This window comes from Heliangelus exortis, chromosome 3 (assembly GCF_036169615.1).
Source record: "Heliangelus exortis chromosome 3, bHelExo1.hap1, whole genome shotgun sequence".
NCBI classification, from domain to species: Eukaryota; Metazoa; Chordata; class Aves; order Apodiformes; family Trochilidae; genus Heliangelus; species Heliangelus exortis.
In genome coordinates this window covers 35405292-35423589 of record NC_092424.1, presented here as the reverse complement: position 1 = coordinate 35423589, position 18298 = coordinate 35405292, and the positions used below count along the sequence as shown (strand labels likewise).

Genomic DNA, 18298 nt, shown 5'->3' with positions numbered 1-18298 from the left:
CCCCCTCCTGCTGGTGCTGCTGCTGGTGGTGATCCCTCCTGCTGCCAAGGAAAACAGTTCAGAGCCCAGCAATGGGGACCACCAGGCCAGTGCTACCAGAGCCTACCCTGCCCGGCCCTTCCTGCAGAGAGGTGCGGAGCGGAGCGGCAGGATGGGCAGGGAGCCTGCGGTGGGAGCTGTGGCTGCATCTCGGAGGCTGTGAGAGCCGGCATGCCGGGGGAAAGCGTGGCCCAGCCATCACCTTGCCCTCCTCCGAGCTGTGGGCAGCAGCAGAATCTCCGTGTCCCTGCAGAACCACATCCAGCTGCCACTTCCCAGTGGGTGTCCTTAATCCTCCAGGTCATGTCCCCCCTTGGGCTGCCACACCTGCATGGAAACACTCAGGACAAGTGAGTGCAGCTCAACTGCTCGCAGGATGTCACCTTTCTTTCCAAAACTCACCTGGTGTGTCAAGAAGTCCCCCTCTGTTGCTGGATGGGGCCATGGCAGGCTCTTGCTTTGGATCAGCCTGCAAGAACCAGGCTGTGCTTAGAGCTGCCTCTGGCACCAGCAGCCCAAGCATGGCACAACTGGGCTCTCAGCCAGGATGTGCCAGCTTCCTGGTGGCTTCCCAACCTTCTCTGCTCCATGAGTGGCACCATAGGAATCTCAAATCCTGCACATTTCACCCTGCTCCTTGTGCATCCCTGACACCCCCTCCAAGCCCAAGGTGGAGGAAAGGCAGCCATGCTTGCCTCTGGCTGGACCTCCAACAGCCTCTCCAGGCTTCTGATGCCAGATGTCCTCCACTGGCCAAGAAAAAAGGAGTGGAAGAAGGTAAGCAGTGATGCCTCTGCTGCTGGGCTGCAGGAGCAGTGCTTGGGGGCAGAGCCAAGAGCAGAGAGACACTCATGGCATGAGGGGGGCTCAGCTGCTGCTGCAGGAATCGGAGCGAAGGCAGGTGGGTCACTCAGGCTCCCTTAGCTTCTTCAGGTGTTCTGTGCACCAGGCAGGGAGAGGGAGAGAGCTGGCTGAGCACCAAGCTGCCTCTTAGAATCATAGAATCACAGAATTGGCTGGGTTGGAAGGGACCTCAGAGATCATCAAGTCCAACCCTTGATCCACTACCGCTGCAGTTACCAGACCATGGCACTGAGTGCCACATCCAGTCTCTTTTTAAATATCTCCAGGGATGGAGAATCCACTACTCAATCAAACAGTGATGGAGAGCACATATCCTTCTGCTAAACTTCCCTTATTTTTTTTCCTCCGAATTTCAGTCCAATTTTTAGTCCAAATTCTATTCCTTTGTTAATCACATGATCTCTGGGAACTTACTTAAGCACTGTCCAGGCTGCTGTCTGGGGTAGGAGCTGCATACTGAAAGCACAGAGGTAACTCTGCAGCCTCAGATTTGCAGTCAGGTGGCAGACAAAGCCTCTTCTCTCTTGCCAGGCAGTTCTGGTCCCCTCTCCCCAGGTGGGAGCTGCATTCCCCTGTCTGACTGTGCCAGCAGCATCCCCCTGCCTTACCCCAGCAGAGTGCTCAGACACTGCTCCTTCAGCACCTGGGAGCTGCAGGAAGAGAGGAGAACCAGCCTACAGGAAAGATGGGGAGGGACATTTTACAAGGCACATAGTGATAATACAAGGGGTAATGGTTTATAAGCTGGAAGAGGGGAGATTTAGGTTAGACATTAGGAAGAAAATCTTTAGTGTGAGGGTGGTGAGAGATGGGCCCTGGGTGTTGTGGGAGGCTGTGGCTGCCCCATCCCTGTGAGTGTTCAAGACCAGGTTGGATGGGGCTTTGAGCAACCTTGTCTAGTGGGTGGTGTCCCTGCCCATGCAGGGGGGTTGGAACCAGATGTCTTTAAAGTCCCTTCCAACCAACCTCCACCATTCTATGATTCTTTGATGCTGTCCTTGCAGCAGCTGTTTCATTATTACCTGTTGAACTGCTGTGACTCCTGGGCTGTTTGTTGACAACTTTTTGTTGGTTTCATTTTTTTGTTTGATAGTTTTTCGGTTTTGTTTTCTGATGCTTTCTGTTTCAGTGTTATATAAACTCTGGGGTTTTTTATTCTGTGTGTTTCTTGGTTGTATTTTATGTGACCTTTCCCCAAAGTCTTAATTGTTTCAATATAACCTGATGCTGTTTCTTTCTTTGAGACTTGACTTGATTCCAAACTGCCATCATTTTAATAGAATTCTTATTTTCTTTCCTAATGTTGTAAGTCCCATGCAATCTTCTTTACTGAGATCGGGAGGAAACTCCTTAGGCTTCTATGACAGGACTATATTTGGAGTTCTCTTGTGAATAAGGCTTGGCTACCATCTTTTAATTAGTGTTGTATCAATTTATTTGAACATACACACTAATATAAAAATTACTACTAATTCTGCCATTCTTTAAACAGTTTATTTTTAACAGATATACCACCAGATATACCAGAATCTATGTCCAGAATAAATGATTTTTTCTGTCTTCCAACCTTGTCTGCCCCAGGATTCTTTGAACTGGGGAGTTTGGGTTTTTTCAATGGATCCTCAGGAAGGAATTTGGGATTTTCCCTTGTCCCAGCATCCTTTCTAGTCAGTATCAGCACTGAGTTGAGATGCTTGATCAGCGATATCAAAGCACACAGTCACACAGGAGATTGAAGGCTGGAAGGATGCTTTGGACTTCATCTGGTCAATGCTAAAGCAGGCTCACCCAGAACAGGTTGTCCAGGATCACTTCCTGGTGAGTTCTGGGAATCTCCTTGGAGCTGCACCATAAGGTCAGAGTCAGGGCAAAGAAGTTGGAAGGGTACAGTGGCCAGGAAGGGCTGTAAGTCCTATTGCTGCCACCTTCATCTGCAGCTTTCTCTCCCCTTGAGCCATCCTCCTTGCACACTGACTGTTGTTCTGTTTCCACCTAAGTGATAGCAATGTCAGAGATTAACTTCCATGCTGAGTGGTCTAAATGCCTCAGATGACACAAAATATTTTGAAGGTATTCCAACTGCTGAGGCTTTCAGACATCCCAGTGGGGTTCAGGGGACACTCACACCCTTGTGGAGGAAGAAAGATGGGCACTCTCACCCTTGGTGGGTAACACTTTTATCATAAGCATACAAGTTACTAGTTACAGATTGACAAGTGACTAGTTACAGATTTGAGTTTAACCAGCAGGTCCAAGGAAGTGATTCTTCCCCTGTACTCAGCCCTGGAGAGGCCACACCTTGAGTCCTGTGTCCAGTTCTGGGCCCCTCAGTTCAGGAAGCATATAGAGGTCCTGGAGCAGGTCCAAAGGAGGGCAACCAGGCTGGTGAAGGGACTCGAGCACAGATCCTATGAGGAGAGGCTGAGGGAGCTGGGGCTGTTCAGCCTGGAGGAGGCTCAGGGGAGACCTCATCACTGTCCACAACTCCCTGAAAGGAGGGGGTAGCCAAGGAGGGGTCGGTCTCTTCTCCCAGGCAGATTAGGTTGGATATTAGGAAAAAATTCTTTACAGAGAGGGTGATCAGGCATTGGAATGGGCTGCCCAGGGAGGTGGTGGATTCTCTGTCCCTGGAGATTTTTAAAAAGAGACTGGATGTGGCACTCAGTGCCATGGTCTGGTAACCACAGTGGTGGTGGATCAGGGGTTGGACTTGATGATCTCAGAGGTCCCTTCCAACCCAGCTCATTCTATGATTCTATGAATTAATTGGTGAATGAGTGGATTCACATGTTAGACTGGTCTGTACAAAGGGGACAGAGCTCTTGTTTGATTTTTCTTTTGGTTTGTTTTCCCATAGATCTTATGAAATATAGTTGAATTATAGAGCACATTGCCCTTTAAATGTGAGAGCTCCAAAGAGCGTGTGATACTGCCAGTTTTGTTTCCTGTTGCTTTGCATGATCTGCAGGGCAGAATGGGGGCTTTTTACTATTTGAGAAGCTCCACAGAAACTATTCTTGTTATATTATTATTGATATCTGTAAGCTAAAAGACATGCTTTAATATTTCTTGTTTTACGGTGCTTTTTGCAAATGAAAACCTGGAGCATGGAAATCACATCTTTACATTTTAATTGCCAGCTCCATCAGTTAATGTTACATGCAGAAGAAATTCTGTACTCAATCACATCTGTGCAATACAGTACATCCCTGGATTTGCTGGACATCACTGCTTGGTCCAAAGTGCTGTGCTGATTTTGTTTCATTAGGACCAGAGTCAGCATCTGACCAAACCCCAAACCTTTGCAGGTACAGAACAGGACTGACAGCTGCCTATCATCCTCCAGCAGTGCCCTCAGAAGACCCCGGTTCAGTCAACACATCTGTCCAGGCACAGAATGAGGTGATTCCTGAGAAGAAATTGTCAGATGGAAGCTGCTCTGGGCAGCTGACCAAGCAAAGGTTTCCCTTCCTCTGCAGATACTGTATTCTTACTAAACTTGTGGCAGTCTGAACATCTCTTCCTGCCTGCATCTTTTGAGGTATCCTCCATTAGCAGCATTTGGCTCTGACAGACATCCTGCTGTGCAATGCAACACTTCAGAGATAAATAATTTATTTTGGAAGCACATTTTGTAAATGACTTTGAAAATGGAAAAGAACTGGAATATTTCAACAGTAAACTGCAAGGTGGACAAATGTTCTGCCCTGTATCAACCTTGCACTTTGCCATCTTTTGTTTCAAAATTGCTTTGTCTCCTGTAATTATTTTCCAAAGAGAAGCCTGATCCATAGTGTTTTCTTTTGGTTTTGTTTTTGTTTTTTGTTTTTTTTTCCCAGGGGATTCATTGATTTCCATTGTTAATAATAAAGGCAAATAACAAAAACAAAAAAAAACCCCAAACAAAAAAAACAAAAACAAAAAAAAAACCCATGAAAATACAGTACATAGCATTTAAAATTGAGAGAGTTCTCTCTGTGTGCTGCAGCACACTTAATCTGTGGCCACCAAAGTGTCTCACAGAGGTCATAATCCCTATTTCAAAGGTGAGAAAACAGAGGTGCTAAGGTGAAAGGGTTGGCTTAGCAGGTCAGTGTCAAAGCAGGGCAAGAGTTTCCTGAGCCTGTATTGCTGGTGGAGATGAAGCAGCAGAGGAGAATAAACCCATCCTCACCTAAACAGAATGGTCCAGGTCTCAAGTGCAAGAAAGGCACAGTAACACTTCAGGGAGTTTTGTGTCTAAAGGGCAGCCCAGGGTTATCTGATTTTGGCCTTTTATGGCCTTTCCCTCACCAAGGACACTGCTGGAGTCTGCTTCCTCAGCTTTGTTGTTTGTTTTCCCAAAACTTGAGGGAACTTCAGAGTTTTTGAGACTTCCTCTCATATGTGGTCATTGCGAGCCAGTGGAGTCGCACAGAACATGTCCTTGGAATTGCAATCTAGGGGGTTCCTTATCCTATGGAACTGTGTAGCCAACATTTTAATACTGTAAATCTGTGGGTTTGAACTTTTTTTTCTGTAATGGAGTTCTGAGAGTGGATAAAGGGTGGTACAGCAAGGATGTTGATTTGGTAGCCACTACCATTTATTCTTATGGGAAAAAGCTTCCCAAGGGGAATCAGAAAATCGGACTTCCAACTCTTTAACTGCATGTTCTTTGAGCACTGCGAGTCTCTGTGAAGTGAGACTTATTTGATGAATAACTTCAGCATGAAGAGTTTTTGATGCCTGCAGCCATGCCACCTTGGGTGGCATATCTAGTTACCCAGAGAGGAGAGGTTGAATGTGGAATTTCACTAGGAAATTCTGCTGTATGGATTTTCAAGCTTTCTTGATTTGTTAACTCTGAAAAGACTTCGAGGGGGTATTTGGTCTCCTTGATGGAAACTTGAAACTTACCGATAAGGACCCACTTAAGGTAGGCCATGGATGCCAGGCCCACTGGCCAAAATATGAAAACAGTTATTTTAAAGAACACCCTTGGTATTTCAGGAGTGCTTCTCATGGCTAAGAAGAGAGCATCATTCCTTCTGAGGACTAGAAGACAGCCACTATAAGAGTATACAGAGTTTCATGGCATGATGTGGCCATGAACTAACTGGAGATCATGGAGTGTTTTTCATAAAGGGACTTGCCTCTGAAAGGCACAACTTGGAGGGTTGTTCCTCTCTACTTCTATCATTGGAACCAGCAAAACCAGTGGGATCTGGGGCACAAGATCTTGTTTCTGTCTGTAGGAGAGCATCCATGCTCTGGTTGTGCCTGCATGAAGCCATTTGCCTGGGCTAACCCCTCACACCTGTATGTGTGCAGGGTGGGGTTGGATGGGCTGTCCTCTGGAGGTCAGTTCTTGGCTCAAGAACAGACTGTCTACCTTTGCTGCAAGCTGTGCTATACAGCTGGTAGTTGCTGCTCACGATAATCCCTTTGATGTAGCTTGCAGCATAACCTTCTGATTAACAGGGCATCCCTGCCCACTTTCTGCTTCTTCAGACCAGAGTTACAAAAGACAGGTAGCAGCAGTAAATGCTGCAAGTACAAATTACAGGACAGAGTTTGCAAGTAAAAATTTGCTAACCAGAATTTTTTTCTTCCTTTGCATGCTGTGAGTGACACTTCCACTGGAAGCTGCAGAGGGTGGGATTCCTCTGTGTCAGGCTACTCTTGGTGAGATGATTTATCTGGAGGGGAAATTCACTCTCTCTGACCTTCAGATCTTTTTTTCTCAGTGAAGGCCATGCTACCCATCAGTTGGAAAAACAGTGTTGTTCTTAGTCCACAGGAGGGTTGTGGGAGTCTTACTAATCAACAAGTAGAATGTTCTATATACAGGCAGATTAATGTTAGCAGAAAAAACCTGCAAGGTCTTTGCTTTTTGTGTCTGTTTTGTGGTGTCTGCCAGAAGACCTGAATACATTTTCTGCTCAGATTACTAATCTCAGATGTAATATACCAACTTTTGTTCTTTATGTTTTACATATTATAGTACATTGTATCATGCAACCTATGATAATACTGTTTAGCATCTCTGTTATTACAGCATCTCTTTGTATTTTTGTTGGTTTAGGTCCCAGAGGCATTGTTTATAGGCAGACCACAAAGACCTGGTAGTCCACATAGGAAAACTGAGGCCCATTTTCCAAGCAAAAACTCGGAGCCAGTGGTGTAGAAACTGGATCTCCTACTTCTCACATGCTTTCTCTCCAAGCACTGAGAATCTGTGCTTTCAAAAGCCCTGATGAATACAAATTACAGGACCTCAGTACAGAGTTTGCAAGTAAAAGTCTGCTAAACAGAATTGTTCTTCCTCTGCATGCTGTGAGTGACACTTCCACTGGAAGCTGCAGAGAGTGAGACTCCTGTGTGTCTGGCTGCTCTTGGTGAGATGATTTATCTGGAGGTGAAAGCCCTCACCCATTAGCAAGGGCTTCTACACTATTAATTGGATATACAATGTTTTACACCCCTTGGTGCTTCACTACTATTCTTCTCTTAATACTGAGTTTTTTCTCTGGTTAACAGCATGTTCCTCAGACTAGCAAGGCCTTACAGGTTGTTGTTCAAAAAGAGTTAATCAGAGAATATACACAAATGGTGGTGGGGAAAGGATACATGAAGATCCCTCTGCTTCACACCTTACCAGGAGAATATCTTTATTGGTAGGCCAGGTGGTCATGGCCCTCCATCTTTTGTATTTCATGAACTTAACATTCCTTGCTCCCCAACAGTCTGATGCCAAGATGAGCCAAGAGATAGTTCCCTCCATCTAGTCAATGTAGGTGCTTTGAAAGAAGGTGCTAGCTTGATCTCTGTTAGACTGAATATGGCATTTCCTTGCTGCCTTGCCCCTGGTGAGTGTCTCGGTCTCCTGATCCATCAAACTTTGGTATGCCTGTGTGAGAGATAAAGCAAGGAGCAATCCTCTTTTGTGTCCAGGTAATGGTGGGATTCAAAACCCACCTTAAGGAGGAGGGGACTAATTTCCTTAGCTTTTCTGACTGGCCATTTTAGGAGTTAACTGCAATTACCCAGCGAGTATGGCATCTCCTATCGGAGGTGTAGGTGAGTAGCTGAGGTTTGGGCACCTGGAAGGGAGGTGTGGGAGTTGCTGTCACCACACCTAAACCCTTTGTCAATCTGGGGCCAGAGCACCCAAGGTGAGTAATTGTTATTGATGGAAGAGCTGCCTTGTTTGTCTACTGAACAAGTAAAGCAGATTTTCCAGCTGTTCCTTTCCTAATCTCCCCATCTTTTCTCCGTGGCTTCTTCCTGATGTTTCAGCTCTGGCAGGCAACTCCCAGGGTGGTGTGGTCATCCCAGCTGAAGTGGGATTTCCAAAGTCAATGCAAATGTCCTGAATGGTTGCCTGTACAACCCTCTTCCCAAAATTGCTTGTGTCAAAAAGTGATGGTTTTGCTTTGTGTTGCAATGATCATATGTAATAGTAAAATATTGAGGTCACTAGCTACTCCTGTTCCAAAAGAAGCACTATGCCTTTTAAACGAGCAGTGCTGGAGGGCAAGGGCATTTACTGACCAAACCATCTGCAGAAGAATTGACCTTTCCATTTACCCTTCAAAGCCAGGCTTGCCACATTTTCCCAGAACCTGTGACCTGAATAGCAAGTTGGTGGCCAACTAGGGTGGCCAGTCCCGAGGTGCCCGTGCTTCCTGACACTTGTTTAGGAACTGCAGTGATTTCAGCATCCTTATGAAAAACAATTTGGACAATCCATTGTGTCTTTCCAAAAACAGAAATGCAGCATGATGGGACCATTTTGAAAGTGGCACAGCAGTTCAATGTGGATGCTCTGGGTCAATATGCTATAACAGCTGTGATGTACAGAGCTTTTATTCCACCAGAGCAGCCCTATAGCATTGATTTGCACCAGGGGACAGCTGGGTAGCTTTTTTATGTGTAAATCCATCCATCCACTTTACAGCACAAAAATGTCAGAAAGATATTGGTGTTTGTTCCATGTGTTCTGAGAGGGATATGTATCTGGTCTTCCTTGCCAAGGTTACAGCTTCTTTAGAAATGCTTTTTGTGAAAAAGCATTACTTAGGAAAAGTTCATATTAATTACAGTTTTATGTTATTCAAATGTTGAAGTCTTTGCATAGCAGAGGTACATGTAGTTAGTTGTGCTAGCATAAAAATGTGCTTGTTTGCATGGTTCTGTTCATCAGTACAAATTATGCTAGCAAGAACATGTTTTTTGTTTACATGTTGGGAAAGCCAGTACTGTAACTGAATATATAGGTCTACACAGAATAAGCCTGGCACTCTTTTTCTTTCACAGGCCACCCTGTTGAAATATATCCTCACCATTACCATATAGACAAGGGGAAACTGGGAGGTGGGGGGGAGGGTTAAAGGAGCTGGAGTCAGATTCATCTCACCACCTTCAGCTGTCCAACTCCAGCACCAACAACTTGATACCAGAGACTCCCTGTATAAAGGATTTTAGGATGAGGTCAACCACTGGATCACAAAGGAGAACAGGTCTGCAGCCTACAATGTAAAAATCTAGTACTGGCTATATAAATCCCATGCTTGACCCCTGAGATCCTCAGTAAGCCTCCAGACTGCCAGTCTCACCTTCCACTCACCCATGTACAGTGCCTACTGCAGGTATACAGCACCAGTCCCTTCTCAGCCTTGTTTTAATTAACAACTTTATTATCTGGTAGGTACTGACAGAACGTAACCTGCGACACAGAAGGCTCCTGCCCTGAGGATGTTTCCCTGTAAACAGACGGCAAGGAAAAAATAAGCCAGAAAAGCTCTGCCTTGGAAGGTTTGTGGTTCCCTTCAGAGGCAGCATCATTGATGGCTGATGCAGGCTCTGGTTACAGAAGAGGTCTCCAATGCTAGGGCACCATGGAAAGCCTGCAAGGGAAAAACGTGTAACCAAAGGAAGGAAAAAGGTATTAGTATTCACTGGTGGGGATTTTATTTCATCCCGCCCCTCTCCCTCCACTCTTAGCACTGTACGTATGCACCAGGCAGGAGAGCAGCTCTGCCCAGGGAGGTGAAGCATCCACACAGGCAGGAGAAGGAATGGGGCACATCATGTATGGGGCTTAATTTTACAAGCTTGAAACAGATTTCACCATCTGACGTCATGACTGGTACAGGGTTGTCAGGGATGCCAGAGGCAGAAGCAGTAATGAAACCACGGGCATTCCAGCTGGAGGCACGGCTGTGTCCTGCTCTGTCTGAAGCAGAGCTGGCGGCACACAGCAAGAGCCTTAAGGAATCAGGCTAGATTTGCAATTTTTGGAGCAGGAGTTTTAGAAGAACAACACACACAGGATTTTTCACTATTTTATAAGCTGAAGCATACTTTTGTCCCTCCCCTTCTGTCTCACACTTCCTTAGGTGGCAGGGCTGTCTTCCAGAAATTACGCAAGGCTTTCATTTGCATTCCCTCTTTGTTTTGTGTTGGGATAGCACTGGCATGCAAGACGTTTTCTTACTGCTTGCCTACAACCACAGTTGAATTTCAGAAGCATTTCGGCACCTTGCCCCACTGGAAGTCAACGATTGCAGCAGCAGCAGCAGCAGCTTCTCAGGCTGAAACGTTTTTTGTTGCAACACATTAGCCCATCCTCATTGCTGCACAAACTTTTCCTCTTCCCTGCGTGTTTTGGCCCTATCAGAAGGCGGGAACACTGAGTTTTCAAAGAATCTTTCATCTTTTGCAACATTTTGAGAGGACCTCAATAAATACCCGTGAGGGAAAAACTTAATGGGAAAGACTTAGTGTGTTTCTTGGCATATTATTCTGGCTGATGTAATCTCTTGCAGATGCAATATTACAATAGCAGCCGTGCAGCAACATATTTACAATAGCATGGTGTGTGATTGTTTGAATGGGAAAAATCACACCAACATGCCCACAAAGCCCTGATGTGTTCATTGCCTATCCTATGAATGCTTTTCTTGTAGGCACACTCACCCTGTGGTTTCCTGGAATACGGAGGCTTAAAAATGACAAGCCTTTTCTATCACTACCTGAGTAACGCTTAAAACTGTGGGTTAATTAAGGTTAAGTGCTTTAATACATCAGTTCCCTTTTCAGGTAAAACTACTCATTCAACGCGATTAGGGATATTAGATGACTACCCGTGAGATCATTGGCTGTAAATCTAGTGTGTACAGTAAAATCAAAACAACATGAAACTTCTTCAGGGGTTCTTTTCACTTAGTCTTTAGACTGTTGTTTTGGTTTAGCACAGAGTAAAATCAAAACAACACAAAACTTCTTCAGGGGTTCTTTCCACTTAATCTTTAGACTATTGTTTTGGTTTAGTGCAGCAGTGGCCTTGGTAGCGGGGGAGGGGGTGCACATGCGTGGCTCCTGCAAAAAGTTGCTGGAAGCTCCCGTTTCTCGGATTCTACAATTCTGGCCCCGCCTCTGGCCAAGGCAGGGGAGATACGGCAAGCTGCATGAGGCTCTGTGAGTGACATAATCAAGAAAGGGAAAAAGAAAAAGCAAAAAAAAAAAAGGCCTGCAGAGGAAGAGGAGGTGAGAGCAGTGCTAGAGCAGAGATACCAAGGTCAGTGAAAAAGGCGGGGGGAGGAGGTGCCCGAGCAGAGATTTCCCCGGGGCAGCCCGGGGTGAGATGGCAGCTGTGCCCCCGCAGCCCGTGGAGGAGCGCGGTGGAGCAGCCCTTGAAGGGCCATGATGGGCCAGATGCAGAGCTGCAGCCTGTGAAGGATCAGGGAGGAGGAGATAGAGATGTTTGGGTAACAAACAAGAGGAGCAGGAAAGCTGTGATGTAGTCACCATCACGGAAATGTGGTGGGGTGCCTCGCATGGCAGTGGAGTGGAGTGCTGCAATGGATGGCAACAATCTCTTCAGAAGGGACAGGCAAGGGAGGAGAGGTGGAAGGGTGGCTCTACATGTAAGAGAGTCTCCTGACTCTGTAGAACTTGAGGTCAGTAACAATAAGCCCCTCTGGCTTTCCTTCCAGCACACAGGGACAGTCTGCACCTGTGCATTCAAGATTTGTTTCTTGAAGTATGCACATCCCTCCTGGACCCCTTTGTTTTCAAGGGCTGTTTCTCAGGGTACACTCTGACTCAGTCTTCCGAATAGGCCAAAACCTGCCCTCTGGAAGTCCAGAGTAGAGGCCCTCCTTGCATCCCTGAGTATTGAAAACTCTATTATTTCATGGTCACTGTGCCCCAGATGGCCTCTAACCACTGCATCTCCCATCAGCTCCTCAGTGAACAGAAGGTCTGGCGGGGTCCCATCCCTGGTAGGTCTGACCATGTTTTCTCTTCCCCTTGATAGATTGAATTTTTTTTTTTTTCCTTCTCAAGTTGAGCCTGTTTTGTGTCTGTGACTGTCACTGGAGAGTGAAAACCTCCCTCTCCTTGTCTTGATTAATGATCTCTTTTAGGTGGATTATCTTCTCTGTGCCCCACAGTAAGGGTGGGGGTGAGTGAGCAGAGGCCTGTTTGTTACTGGCTGGGCCTAAAGTGTGATGACTATTCATATATTTTGGAAGGCTTGTTAGTTCAAGATTCTTAAACCATGGACTGCACGTGAGGAACACGTATGAAACGCACATGGAGGGGTGGAGGTCTTGATATTAAATTTCAGTCTTTTAATTTGAGAAGAGTAGATTTAGGTTCGTAAAAAGTTCTTTACCGTGAGGCTAGTGGAAAAACGGAACAGGTTGCCCAGGGAAGTAGTTGAGGCCTTATCCCTGGAGTTATTCAAGGTGAGGCTTGACAAGGCTCTGTGCAACCTCATCTAGTTGACAATGTCCCTGCTTACTGTGGTGGGCTGGACTAAATGACCTTTAGAGGTCCCTTCCAACCCAAATTATTCTATAATTCTGTGATTCTATACAAAGCAGGGATGGGAACAGCAAGATGCTGGAATCCTTGGTAAGGAATAAGGTGAGCTAGAGAATAGTATGATGGGGAAAGATGTGTGGTTCAAACACTGCTCAAGTTCAAAGCACATTCGCAGATATTTGCCTGTAATTATGTATTTAAACCCAGACCTGAAGCAGTTAGATGGCTGCACAAATGTAAAACTCAGGTCACCTAAACATGCTCCTCTATGCTTTGCTGAGTCAAAGCCTGCACACTGAGTGGGATCGTGGCAAGAGGATTTCTGGTCTCCAGACTTCACACTGACTGCAGCCAGCATGTCAGAGCTGGAGTGTTTGGTAGAAACTCACTTATGAATGTACAAGTCCACAGAAGCTCACCTTATAATCTCTTTCATCTTATTATCTTAAGCCTTTTATCTTCAATTTCCCTGGCTGTTTGTTTGTTTTCTTTATATTTGTTTACATATACTGAACTTTAAGTTCTTCTGGAAATGCTGGTATGGCTTTTAACTATAAGAATGATTCACTGAGGATAATTAACTCAAAGATCTTGGCATCTCTTTTCCTTGTAATCTGGTGGTGGATATTCTGTGATTTTCTTGGAAGGTTTTTCCCCTGAATGTGCATGTTTACACTCACACCCATAGAGACACACACACCTTTGCAAATGCAGACACTTCCCTCCTCTTCTTTTAGAGCTTTTAAGTTCTGGAGCAGCACATCTGACCTGTATGATTAACCCTTACTGCTGTTTATCTGCTTTATTGTGTCCAAAAGCACAGCAGAGCTTTTACCATTTGTGGGACGCATCCTATAGGATTTTTCCTCACTACAAACCCTTCTAAGCTTCCAGTGCAGAGCAAACTGCTGTTCAAGAAAGGCCTGTGCTCTGGGCTCATTCCTGCAGTTTTTCAGGCTCAATCTGGGAGGGTGCTGGGTGGTCGGGGTCAAGCCAGGCATTTTTCTAAGGACTTAAACAGCCCAGATCTGTTCCCAGGGCCCAGGATTGTTCCCTGGTAGTTTAATTTATGAAATATTGTTGATATAAAGCTTATAGCTTGCTCGCATATTAATATCTCTTGGCAGCCAAAGCAGTGAGTTTTGCCTCAGACTTTGTAAGCCCACAGGACTATTACTTACACAGAAAATTAGTCTTGGACTTTGCAGTCTGTGAAACAAGCTTATACAGCACATTATGGTTAAGATTTCCCCATTGGACCTGAAGTCTGTCATGAAACTTGGAGTGACTTGTGGTAGTAAGCATCAGCAACAGTTGAACTCTGGGCTTTGTAGAGCACACATCTTCACTTGAAATTTAGGCACCTAAAGAGAAATCAGAGTGCTACACACCTTTTGAAGAACAGTGTCTTATTTTTTCTCTTTGTTCTGAAAAAGATCATTTATGCAATGCCAGAATCTCTGTAGATTACTGCTTTGCACAGTTTTTAGTAGTTAATAGCTATTTTAATCACCAGCACAGCATGACTAAAAATGCATGACTAGTTGCTTTGCAGTGGTGGTCCCATCACTGCAATACTCACAGCTCCCTTGGGACCTGTGAGCTGGGTTTAGCCAAAAAAATGCAGTGTAAGGAGCTTGCAGCAGAACATGAAATCACTCTATAATTATGGTCCTGTTTTTTCTGCCTTGTCTATGAAACAGTCATAGGAAGAGGACAACTTCTATAAATTCAGGGAGGGTCAAAATTATTATAACTGACTATAACAACACTTGGCTCTTTGAGGGCTTTTATCCAAATGTTTCCAAGCCTTTGCTCTTCACAAAGAGAGATACATGTAATTATCACAGTTCTGAAGTGGGGAAAGCTTAATTAACTGCTCATAGATATACAGCAAACCAGTAGCAGAGATGGGAACAGAAACCAGTTTTCCTGTCTCGCATTCATGCCCTAGTCACTGGATCCAGGTGCCATCTTTATCAGGTAGCAACTGCAGCAGGATAAACACAACAAAAAGTCCCAAGGGGATAAAGCTGAGGGTGGCCCAAAGAGTACCCAGACAGCCCTATGGTTGGCTGAAGTGGCTCTGGGATACACCTATTGCCTGTGCTCTGCTGTTGAGTGAACCCAGAACAGCATCAAGAACCTGCATGTTGTTTGTGTGAGAGAGCAGTGTGTTCCTCCTGGTTTTGTCCTCATAAAAAGTTTGCTTGCAGGAAAGTGTTCCTGCTGTGGCATCTCCCACCCAGCTGCTTTCTGCCTTTCCACCACTGCAGCTCTGCCAACCTGGGGCTTCTGGTTTTATCCTATTCAGGAAAGTCAATGGTCTGGGATGAAGCCTCAGTGATGCACACCCTACACCATCCACGCAGGCTTCTTGCTTTCCAGCCTTCATCATTCTTCTCACCTGCCCCTCACCATCCACGCAGGCTCAGCCACAACCTGTGGCCACTGAGACCTGCGTGAGGTGGCTCCGTGGTCCCAAAGGCTGAGACACATGCCTGGAAAAAGAGGAGTGCTAGGAGGTGCAGAGATGAGATAAGCCAGGCACTGATTCCTCAAAGGCAGCATTTAGCTGTTGTTCTCCAAGAAGCCTGACGAAGGAGAAAGATAGCTTTAAAGTGTTCTGTGGCAAAGCAGAGGATCTCTTTCATTTCTCACTGACTCTGGGCCAAGCATATTCAAACTCTCTCTCTCCTCAATACCTACACAGCCTGGGCACAGAGTTGTGCTGAGCTGTGGCCTCCTTATGCACCCTCAGCTATTGTAACAGCTCTGGAAGTCAGGGTGCTCTCATGGCATCTCCGCAGGCTCTCTGGAGGTCTATCTACTTATCTGGGTTACTTTTTTTTTTTTTTTTTTTTTTTTTTTTTTTTTTTTTCTTGGTAGCATTGTGTTAGAAGTTATCTCAGAAAGTTGCTAGACAAGTGACATCCCTTTCCTGCTTTGGTTCAAACTGTAACCTTGAGCTTTTGCAATAGATCGTATCCTCTCCCTGTGGTTCCCTGAGCACAGTGGCAAGTGTCTGCAGCCATTTGTCTATCTCCAGGAAGCAAATCAAGTTCAAATGTCCAGGATGAGATTTTTCCAGCCTTTACTGCTGACTTATTATATTGCAGCAGAGTGAGGCTTTCCAAATGGGAAGGTATTTCTGCTGCTGACTGAAATAACATGCTTTAACACAGCCAGCAGGTAGCCTGCTGCTCACACCCTGGGCAATACCTGCTTCTGCTGAGTGTGGAGGTAAGCACAGCCCTGGCAAGAGGTGACTCTGATGCCAGAGAGAAACCTGTAAACAGAAATCATAATTTCTGCTTCCAGACACAAGCAGAAGACCTATTTGGCATTTGCTCAGTTTACTACAGGGTAATGTAGTTTTTATTTTTATCCCACTAAAGCTTAAGGGTGAGGCAGGATGGGACTCCAGCCAGGCACCATACTGCAGTAGGAACACAGCCTCTGCCCCAAAGGCTTCTGGAGGAGAAACTTATGCTGAAGCAAAGGGAGCACAACAACAGGAGGGTAGAAAATATGCAGGTGTGATGGTGTGCAGGGAATCAAAAAAAATGATATAAGAGAAAGGAATTGGCAAGTTAGAAAAAAGTCAGAGAAGGGTCATACCAATTAAGCTCTTTCAGCTGCCAAAAGATGATGGCTGACTCCACACAGACTCCTGGGAGCTCTCCCTGCTTTTTGCTAATTCCCAAGCCATGCCCCGAAACCTTGATGAGTGTTAATTTGCACAAGCCAGAAACCTGCCAGGCTCAGCCCTGACAAGTGAATTTCAGTGACCAGGTCCAATATTGGTCTATACTCACACAGCCAAAGTCTTCTTGGCCTTTACTGTGGTTTCCCTTTCCTGGATCTGGTTAACTCCTTACAATGAGCAGCTGCCAGCACTTCTGAGCCACAGGTGTGGGAAGGGGGATGGCAGTCTCAGGAAAGATATGGGTTGGATACACATATGCACACAGCTGAGGGGGGTTTCCCCGTGTAGGTCTGATGAGGGAGAGCTTCTGGCCTTAAAAAAGGATGACTTGGCTAAGCCAAGCATTGAGTGGAGCCTACTTGTTAGAGCAGACTGATGGAGAGTCACCATAAGAGCCTTAGAAGCCATCCTGGCTGTTCCTGGTGTTGTTGGCAGCAAGGTAAAGTAACCCTTAGCTGCTGCTGCTGCTGCTGCTGCAGCAGTCACTTCCCTCTGCCCCTTTTGCCAGCCAAAGCAGTAAGCTGAGCTGTCCTGCCTTCTCCATCCCAGTCCTTCCTTCTGTTCCTGGCCAGATCCCAAAGGCAGCAATGATCAGTTCTGCCTCTGTGGCCAACAAGCCAGGAGCTCTGTCTGGTTATGCCACCACCACGCATTCTCCAGGAGTGAAACGTGTGGTGGACACTTCTTCTCCTGGCTTAAAATGTACCTTTGAAAACTTGCTGCCTTAAATATGTTGAAATGAAGCGGTCATGGACATTTTTGGGTGCTGCACAAGTATACATGCATGTATGTATATGCAACTCAGCAGATTCTCCAGTGTGACTTTATATTAGTGGCTTTGAGCTCAGGTGGCATTTAAAGATACCCACGTGCTTGGATTTGCCTCAGGTGCTTAAAGAGAGAAGTAGAAACTCCAGCTCCTTGCTCTGTTGGTAGCATGATCTGTTGCCCAGCTGCCTTCTTCAGAGGAGAAATCTCCAGAAGGGAGGAGCTTCAGGAGTCCAGTGGAGGTGCTCATTTGTGAAAAAACACCTGAAGACTGGAGGAAGGCAGCAGCTGACACCTGGGAGTGCTGCAAGAGGAGATGCCACCATGGCCCCCCTGGACCCTTTTCCCCTGTGCAGATTCCAGCAGCTGTAAGAGGAGCCCTGAGTGCAGCACAGGTTTCACAGGCATCACCAAATCCAGGAGTTATTCTTGGACACCACCTACTGGCATTTATCCTATTAACTATTCCCAAGATGAGCAGCTGTGCAGGGCTGTCAGCTGCATCCCAAGCCTGGGATTTGAAAGACAAACTTGGCCTTCCCAGATCTTTTCCAGGAATGTCCAGCTTGTTTTTCTGAGAGAGGTGAACTGTCTTGGGGTCATGTGAAAATCTCTGTTGTGTAAAGGAGGGATTTTTAGGTGGGACCAGGAAAGGGGATGCCTATGCAAAAAAAAAAAACAAAAAAAAAAAAAGCCTTGAATGGAGACAGGAAAAAGAAACTTGAAAAAGCAAATAAAAAGAGGGAGAAAAAAGTGTGCAGGCACTAGTGAGGAATAAATTGGAGGTTTTCCCTGCCACAGCTCAGGGGTGGGGTGAGGTGAGGTTGGTCGTAGAGGGGCGTTTTATACCCATCAAGTGTCATCTAGGTAGCCTTTCAAGGTGCAGAACATTTATGTTCGTGATTTTTCTTTTTTTCATCAAGGCTTATGTGTCAATGAGAAAAAAAAATCTTTTTGTTTTTTGGATGCAGCATTTTAAATCAAAAAGGAAAAGGAGGTACAGCTTCTGACCACTGCCTTTTGGCACCAATACCACAAACCACTGTACTGATGCTTGTAATTCCTGACAGTGGCAATAGACAGACAAAAAAGAAAGAACAA

General features: G+C 45.7%; 1 protein-coding gene across 1 annotated transcript in view; it reads left to right on the top strand.

Annotated features, from left to right (window-relative positions):
* Positions 1–210: 210 nt before the first annotated feature.
* Positions 211–18298, top strand: part of LOC139795442 (uncharacterized) — a 37605-nt gene continuing 19517 nt past the window's right edge. Inside the window, exons 1-2 of the mRNA XM_071742434.1 lie at positions 211–389; positions 850–940. Coding sequence (XP_071598535.1) covers positions 211–389; positions 850–940 — 270 coding nt within the window. The remainder of the gene's footprint in view (positions 390–849; positions 941–18298) is intronic.